At 36.5% G+C, this 9556-nt stretch overlaps 1 protein-coding gene across 1 annotated transcript; it reads right to left on the reverse strand.

Annotated features, from left to right (window-relative positions):
• Positions 1–5159: 5159 nt before the first annotated feature.
• Positions 5160–8749, reverse strand: LOC104883409 (cyanidin 3-O-galactoside 2''-O-xylosyltransferase FGGT1). The gene is made up of 2 exons (XM_010667932.3): positions 7751–8749; positions 5160–6146 (listed from the first exon to the last, which is right to left on the reverse strand). The coding sequence occupies exons 1-2, from the start codon at positions 8643–8645 to the stop codon at positions 5656–5658; spliced, it is 1386 nt and encodes a 461-aa protein (XP_010666234.2). The 5' UTR covers positions 8646–8749; the 3' UTR covers positions 5160–5655.
• Positions 8750–9556: the final 807 nt, after the last annotated feature.

The following is a 9556-nucleotide window of genomic DNA, read 5'->3' on the forward strand; positions in this document are numbered from 1 at the left end:
TCTTCTTTCCTTCCTTCTCATTCTTGATTTACTTGAGGACAAGTAAAATGCTAAGCTTGGGGGAGTTTGATAAGTGCGTTTTGAACGCACTTTACAGACTTCTTTTGGCTCATTTTGATCCTCTTTCTCCCCTTTCTTCCCTCTTTCTTCTCCATTTCCCCTTCTATTATTTCGTGCACTTGATCATTCTTGATCATAGTGATATTTTACTAGACTTTCAGTCATTTTTGACGAATCTCTAGTACATTTGCTTTCACCATGTTTTATATTCTTAATATAGGTGGAACTACCTAAGATGGATATGAGTTGTAGAGTTGGCAAATGAAACAATGAAAATAGAGCACACATTGAGAAATGATGTTCTTGCACCATGCCCCATGTCCGCTCGCACAAAGGAGCACATAGTGCCATAAAATCTTGTATGAGGAACTTCAAATGGACACAACTTTCCAACCACAAATCGGATGAAGGTAATTCCGACTGGAGGTGAAAGCTCGTTTCGATATCTTTCCAACGACTAGTCATAAGCTTGATTTGGATATAAAATGAAGAAGTTATGCTCGTTTTAAGTTGAACTGTCCGACCAGAACAGAAAGTTTGGTGCACCCGCACCTCATTTTGGTGCGCCCGCACCAGATGACGAGGGATTTTAGTTTTGAGGCAGAAGGCTGAGGTGCGCCCGCACCTACTTATGGTACTTATCGTGCGCCTGCACCATTCATTTCCGAAAAAGAAAGTTTCGAGCTTTAATAAAAACGAGAGTTTGGTTTTAGTTTTGAACTTATGCTTTATGCTAGTTTTTTCAGAGAGTATTTTTAGGGTTCATACTAAAGAGACAAACACTTGAGTTTTATTGAGATTTGAGAATTATTAATCATAGTTTGTGATTCCGATAGCATTCAAGGTACTTTTCATTCAATTTAAGTTGAAGTTTCAGTTTTTATCTCATTCTTTTCGTGTTTGTTTTTGTTCTTAGTTATTCTTAGATCTTCATTCTCATAGTCTCATAATTGTGAGTTCTATTAGTTTAATTATCTCTTAATCATGTTTAGCCTTATATTAGTCATACATTTTATGTTTAATTGCTTAGAAATCCATGATTAGTGAGTAGTTTCATATCTAGGGTTAGGGTGAAAGTATGAATTAGGTTTTAAATGTTTTGTTGATGAGATTGTGATGTTCCAAAGAAGGTTGTGCATTGATCTTGGTGTTTTGAAACCTTACGATAGATATTGATCACATTTATACTTTGGTATTTTGAATTCAAATATTCTTAAATTGAAATTTGAACTTTTTTTTTATCATCCCCAAGAATCAACTTAATTTCTAGGCCAAGATATTGGGTAGAAATTAAGGGGTCGGGATCCTTTATTAGTGATTTTTCGAATTTATCGAATCTCTTAATCAATTGACTAAAGACCATTGGAGAGAGGATTTAGTTGATTGATTAAGTGATTATTCTTGAGGACCATTCGAGAGAGGACTCAAGTATTTTAGAGGAAAACTAAACCTTGCATAATCGTCTCCGTTACTTCACAATCGCATTAACATTCATTGTCCATTCTTATTCATCATACAAGTAACCTTAACTCTAGTGTCTTCTTATATGATATTTTAACTCGTGTTATTTGCTTGTTCTTGTTATTAGCTAGTCATAGTTGTTACCAAACCTTTTCAAACCCCCAAATACACTTCAATTAGGTAATTTAGACTTGATAGACTTTAATTAATCCCATTTTTCCTGTGGATCGATCCTTGACTTGCCCTTACTATTTTCTTATTAATTGCTTGTTAGGATTTAGAAATATTGTTTGAAAAGTGATTTTTGGTGTCTTAACGACACACGAAAAACATCTTATCAATAGGATATAGAGACTCGGTGAAGGTCTGGAAAGATCCTTAGTATCCTAGTACGTAATCAAGACGAATTATCTATCTTATTGGGGAGTTCAATGAAAATCTTGAGGTTAGTTCTCTTATCAATCCAATATCTCGTAGTTGGGATTACTCTACCATCTCGCATCTCTTTCTTCCGATCCTTTTGAACACCAACGTATTTTGAGCATCCCGTTGAGTTATCGTTTTACTAGTGATATAATGTTTTGGGTGTCCGAAAAGAAAGAAAAGTATTATGTCAAGTCGGCGTATTGAGTTATATTTCAAGATGGTTATAGTGAGACTTTGGCTTCGGGATCTACTGTTCGGACTATATGGAACAATATATGGCATTCTTCGCTGTTGCCATGGGTGAAATTGTTTGCGTGGAGGGAAAGTCACAATGCTTTTCCAACAAAATGTGGTCTGAAAGTTTGTGTCCCAAGTTTAAATGCTACTTGTGGAGTTTGTAGAGCTGAAGATGAAATGGTCCTGCATGCTTTAAAAGAATGTGTAATTGCGAGATTAGTTTGGCTGGTGAGTGGGTTTGAACAAGCTTCAACGACGAATTTTGCCTCTATGTTGGATTGGTGGGAGTGGATGAAGACGAGTTGGATGTGGAGGAGTGACAACTCTTTCTCACTCATACTTGGGTTGTGTTGGGGGAAAGGAATAAATGGGTAATGTCGGGGGTAGCTGATGACCCGGCTGAGGTGAGTGCGTATGTTCAACGAGTGTGCAAAGAACCTCGGGAGGCTGTAGAACTGCCACGATGTCGGGAAGCAGTCGAAGGTGTGGGAGGGGAGCACAGGGAGGGCTAGAGTGTGCCGGCGAAAGGTTGGTTAAAGCTAAATGTTGATGCAGGTGTGAAGGATGACTGGGGAGTGAGTTTGGGGTTGGGCGTAGTCCGGGGGGGGGGGGGTTGTCATGTGGCTCGAAGAGATGGCATTAGGGTGTTGAAGTTTAAGTGGCTGAAGCTTTGGCTGTGAGATGAGGTTTAATGGTGGCCAAATCAAGAGGATATCGCAAGATATTAGTGGACAGTGACAACTTGTCGATTGTTAATGCTTTAAAGCATCACGATACTGGAACGAGTTCGTTGTTTTTAATTCTAGAAAACATTGTTAGTTTAGTTTCTTGTTTTGATAATGTTTCTTGGTCTTATGTTGATAAATCATTTTTATATAGAGTTTTTAGGCATATTTAGATTGCATTATTAGAGCATATCAGTTAATATAGTTGTATTTTAGGTATCATTTACATAAATTATCCATTTTGTGCTCTATTACTCTTCGTTTTTGGTTTTCTTAAAATTTTAGGTAGTTCCATAACTATTTGGATATGCTTTCGAAGCAAACTTGTGCAAATTGGATAGTTGTTGCAAGCAGAGTTGATGAATCGAGGTTTTTGATCAATGAATACATGATCATGAAGTTTCACTCGAGCTTTAATATCATATGAAGTGAAGGTAGCCTCCAAGAGGGTAGGGATGGGCATGGGTCCAGGACCCTACCTGGACCCTGTTGGACCCGACCCTAATTTAAGGGTATGGGTCCAACTTTTTCAGACCTTAAGGGTCCGGGTCCGGGTCTGGGTCCAAGTGAATTTTTTAGGGTCCGGGTCCGGGTCTTAAAATTTTGGACCCAGACCCTACCCAGACCTGATCCTTAGACCCTAAACTTATTTAATATATACATTTTAACTTTTTTTTTTTAAAAAAAAACAAACTGATTTTCTAAAAGACTAAAACCTAACTATAATACCAAAACACCCATTCTGAACTCTTATGTAAGTTGTGTTTGTTTCGTTTTTTCAGTTTGTATGTTTGTGTTTTTGTTTCTTTTTTTCAATTTATATGTTTGTGAATTGTGTTTGTTTCTTTTTTTCAGTTTATAAGTTTGTGTTTGTGTTTGTTTCATTTTTTTCAATTTATATGGTGTGTTTGTTTCATGCGAATTCTTATGTTTGATTCATGCGATTTTTTTGTGTTTGTTTCATGCGAATTTCAGATGATTATTGATATTGATAATGCTGAAAATTTGGCAAAATAAAGAATTTAGGCCTGGACCCTCCAGACCCTCTAGACCCTTTAGACCCTAAGGGTCTGGGTCCAATTTTTTCAGACCCTTAGGGTCTGGGTCTGCAAAAAAAATTAGGGTCCGGGTCTAGGGTCTAGCTGGACCCGACCCAGACCCTACCCTTGCCCATCCCTACATGAGGGTCATGACATAGCTTTTAGGGATGGATTTGAGCTAAAATCGAAGAAACATGGTTGTTTGCAAATAATCCACTTGACACATGCTCACTATTTTTCTCATAACTCGAGTTCTACTTATCAAATTCTTGCGAATCAAGTTACGTTAGAAACTAGACTTGAAGAGCTTCATGACGGTAGGTCACACGTCCCTATACAATGTCTATATCTCAAGATACATCTCTCGAAAGTTGACCCTGCGAATCTACTCGTGAACTAGCGCCCAACGGCTGCCCTTTTGCTCGATTATTGCATGCTGCTACTCCACCCGCTTGGGCCACTAGCTGCCGCTATAGTCGGATCACCCAGCTGGGGTCGTTAAGCTTTGTGTCATACTTAAGATTGCTCTCCTTTATTATCTCCTTATCTTTTATTGTACTTTTACATTAGGATAGAGGAAAAATATGAACACTAAGAGGGATTATCTTTTATTCGCTTATGCTATAGTTTTCCTTATGTTTTATTTTCCTTTAGAATTCTAATATTACGTAGTTTTTTCTCTTCTCCTCTCATGAATCCTAAGTCTTGTTTTTTCTTCTTCATTAATGTAGTATTTCAAGGTATTTTCTTTAATTCTCTTTTATTTATCTATTGCTTTTAGTTATGTTTCCCTTCTTAGATTTAGTTTTTATTCTCTATTACATGTTGAGTAGTTTATTTTTTAGGATTTCGGAAATCCATGTGTAGACTATGAATCTTTATTAATATTTCTTTATGATTTGATTAGTCATCACTTTCTCTAATTGATTAGTGTTATCATTATTAATCTTACAGCCCGATAAATTGTTTGATTAAATCTTGCTAATAAGAGTTAGAATTGAAAGATCGACTTTTAGAGGCTTACCTGCGATTAGTAATTTTGATTATCAGTGACGGTATAATTGCATATGTTGGATTGAGAGCGTTAAGACCCGACCGTAGGATTAACCATTGCTCTAGATATTTGACTAATTAAATTGTTAATGGTATATTGATAGATTTTAAACTATAAACATGGTGAATCATTGCCCTTAGATCCTTTTTATTTGATTTTCATTGTTTTCATTAGTTAATTCTATCAATTCCAAACCCGCGATTTTGTTTAGTTTTTTCAAACTTGAAAGCCGAATTAAAATAACCATCTCCTTGCGGATTCGATCCTACTTACCCTACGATATTGTTAGAAGATTTGCTAGGATTTATTTTTAAGAGGTGTATGACAACCTATCATATGTTAATCATAGGAGTAATAAGGTAGCCCATAATTTAGCTCATCAAATTCCTATGGAGTTGATTGAGAACATTTGGGATAGTGATTTTCCTAATTTTCTTGTTAATGATCGTTCCGATTTAGTGAAGTAATCTCCCCTTTGTGAGTTCCTTTAAAAAAAAAAATTCAAATGTTAACAAGGCCCACAATACTTCCTTTTAGAAAAATACATAACCCAAAATATTTAAAAAACATTGCAAACTTAAGTAAAGAGCCACCAACATGGAGTCCTTACTTTATCAACGACGAAATAAATTAAAATGCATAATCCTAAAATTCATCCAACGAGACCTCGTAGATTCTGAATAAAGCCACTAATGTAAGAGGCTTCAAGCCCTTTTGCCAATAAAAAATCTCTCCATTTTACACGATTGATCCTTGCTTCCCTTCCTACCTCACTCTTTGGGTCCATTATTACCTTAATTGTCTTACAAATTCCGTCTTTGGTGAGAATACCATCCTCTCCTATCTCAACTTCAACTCCAACTTTCAAGTCCAAACTCAAGAATCTAGCATTGATGAATTGATCAGTTACCTGAGGAAATAGTACCAATTGGCAATTACTCACCATAGCTTCAGATAAAGATCCTGCTCCACAATGCGTCACGAAACACCCAACTGAAGGATGTTGAAGGATTAGTTGTTGTTGGACCCAATCACCATGAACAATTCCTCTTCCTTTTGTTCTCTCTTCAAACCCTTCTGGTAAAGCATGCTCCATTGTTTCATAGCCAATTGGTAGCTTCAAGGCGGCCAAAAATGGCATACCTGTATTACAAATTAAGGATAATGTTAGATATGTGTCCATAACTGTATATGAAAGCCTTTGAAATTCAGAAAAGTTTCAGATGGGGTTTCCGGTGGGAAGGGCGTAGGGGTGAGGGAGGAGGATTCCGATGTGTAAAGCGTAGGGGTGGGGAGGATGATTTGGACGAAAAAATAAGTCAACACTGGGGAAAATCGTAATGTGGTGTAAGTTACCAATATAATTATTTTAATTGGTCCTTCCCTTCAAAAAAAAATAAAATTTTAAGTAGTGTTTTCCCACAAAAACTCTATTTTAATTGGTGCTTCCCCAAAAAAAAACCCTATAAATCCCTACAAATAATGTAAAGTATTTTACAACTTTGGTAAAAGAAAGGAAGTATTACAAAATATGAGCGCTCATATTTTATTAGATAAATAAGTTTGACTATGCAATTCAATAAATTATTCCAACCACTAAAAATATCTAATTAATGAAAAATATTAATCATCAAATGCAAAGGCTTATAAAAGACCATCTCATGTTAACATTAACGTGAGACGAGTCTGTTTTTTCTTCAATTCTTAGCTTCGACCTTCATTTATTGTTTTATGATGATAATTGTAATTCTGGCTATTAGTTATTGTTTTCTGATAAATAGTTATAATATTTGGGTATTTAGTTATTATTGTTTTTTACACAGAAAACGCACAAAACTCAAATTATCTCCTGCAATTTCACTACCTTGAACCTCTCGAATGGCGAAAATGTTGAAGAAATTTCAACATTTCTCAAACACAAGAACTGGTAAATTTTAATGGGTTCTTCAAACATCACTAAATAGCTAAACCCATATATTATTCATACTGTTCTTCATCAATCAGTTTTTTGATCCAGCTAAACTTCTGGGTTTCATCAATTGGTCACATTCTCAATTGGTTATTCATCAATATTTGTTTTCTTTCTCAAATTTGGTTGTTCTTCTTTGATATAGTGACCAATGTTTGTAAGAAAAAGGGTTTCTTGATTGAAGCTGCTAATGTGTTTTTGTGTATAAAAGATGGTGATTTTTGCCCTATATAGTTTGATTTATTTGTTGCAATTCTTTGTTGTCTGACTTATTGACGAAGAGCATGATGGCTTTGTTTTGGAGGGTTTAATTTATGATAGATTAGTGCATTAGTGTTTTTGAGAAAGACATAATTATTTATGCGTGATATTGAAGTTATGGCCAATAAAATGCATTATAATTTGATTTTTATGATATAACTAATATAATTCAGCTCTTAGCTAATATAATTTAGCGCTTAACTAATATAATTCAGCAATTAACTAATATACTCCAACGATTAACTAATATATACTCCAGCGACTAACTAATATACTTCAACGCTTAACTAATTCATCCAGAATCAATTTAAGGCTAGGATAACTAATAGGTGCAAGCGCTTAACTAATTCTACTGCTGGTTTGATGCACGCGCGTGATGTCAGCATGACATCAGAGGTCTCACGTTAACACTAACGTGAGACCGTCTCTCCAAAAATGGACTCATCGTCAAAATCTACATATCAAATGGACAATAGATTTTAACTTTCTAATTAGGGCAAACGATATCTTTACATACCTGTGAGCTCTAGTCCAAGAAGCAGCTCTTGAAACCGGTCCTTACTTAGAAAGCATTCACTCCCTAGTGCACAATAGATCACACTATCCTTAGCGAAGCTGCTCAGCCACGCATTAAGCTTGTCATCTAGCCTAGCTGCTGGTGGTTCCGGCACAACTGGCCCAGCCAACAACAAGGGCTTTCTATACACATTGTAAACAAAATCACAATAATCCCCTTCCATTTCCCTACAACTCTTGGCTGCAAAGGCATCACATGCTTCTAAAGCAACGGCATGCCTTTGCAGCATCATCTTCCCTGGCCCTCCAAATTCCATCTGAGTCACAGCATACCCCACAGCGCGAGCCTCATGGTCTCGCAATGTGATCATGGACTTGGAGGGAGGGAATCCAGGAGGCGGCCGAGTTAGATCACGGCCGCCAAGTTGAGCCCTTGCTCGGGGCAAGAAATAGGCCCCACTAACTGCAAGCAATGTGGCATAGTACACGGACTTAACCCCATGTTTACGAGCCACATTAGGTAGCCACTCGGTAAAGTCGAAGAAAACTAAATCAGGCTTGAGTTGAGAAAGCAAGGACTCAATGGTGTCCTGTGTCAAGTCCATAGCAGCCATGATAAGTGACCGCGCCTCATATGGGACATCAGCCGTTGTCTCAGCCCCAGAAGGAAGCCCTTCGACAGCCGGAACCGCGATCGGAATGAAGGTGATAAGGTGAGGGTGGTGGTTGTGAGGTGTTAGTTTTTGTTGGGTTTTGGTAGGGAGGAAAAATGAGATTTTATGACCTCTTTGAGCTAACTTATTGGCTAGTTGAAGGAAAGATGTAAGGTGGCCAAAGGCAAACCAGGAATACATTGCTATATGCAAAGGCTTCTCTATCTTCTCAGCCATATTCATAATTGTAGGAACTTTATTATGTTCTTTGGATATTAATATTCTTCACTCGTTACTTGGTTAATTGTTGTAGAGGTTTTGAGTTTTAATTAGTTGCACAAAAAATGAGAAAGAGGTTAGTATTGCAACTAATTCTATAAAACACCTGATTATACCCGTTCTTTTATACTGATGAGCACACCTGAAACATTCTAAATGGAGGAGATTAATTATTTTTAAACATTCCAAATGGGAGACATCGAACGCATGATATATAAAAAAAAAAGAGACTATTTGTCCCATTCAAAATCTTGATCTAGATGTGGATCATCTGTCTAGAGCTGGCACTATACACGTTTGAAGCACTAATTTAGATTCCATATCTAGATAATGAAATTAACTAATTTTTTTTAGAAAAAATGGCATATGGATAAGAGGTAAACAACCTTCTCTTAAATTTAATACCTATCAAATTAAGAAAAGTCTAACCATCTAAAGTAAGGTCATATTGAACTATGTTTTGAATTAATTATCTGACGCTAGGAGAAACCTATCAAATAAGAAGAGTAATTATCAGCATATGTTGTTTAGTATATCGAGTCTGTTTTCGTTTCGAGTTTAGGTCCATATGTTAAACACTATAAGCCTATAATTAACTTCTGCTTTTGATATATTTATGTAATCTGTATTCTCTCTCCTAAACCTAATAAAATTTGTTCTTTCTATTGTATAAACATAGCTGAGAATCCTTTTTGCTGCTGCCAGGTGAGCTTTACTTGGCTCACTCATGAACCTTGACACAATGCTTACAGAATGAACTATGTCTGGTCTCGTGTGTGTGAGATATATGAGAGAGCCGACCAGACTTCGATATATTGATGCATCGACCTTCTCTTTGCCATCATTCTTGGATAGCTTTTCATTAAGTGCCATTG

Source organism: Beta vulgaris, chromosome 4 (genome assembly GCF_026745355.1).
Source record: "Beta vulgaris subsp. vulgaris cultivar EL10 chromosome 4, EL10.2, whole genome shotgun sequence".
NCBI lineage: Eukaryota > Viridiplantae > Streptophyta > Magnoliopsida > Caryophyllales > Amaranthaceae > Beta > Beta vulgaris.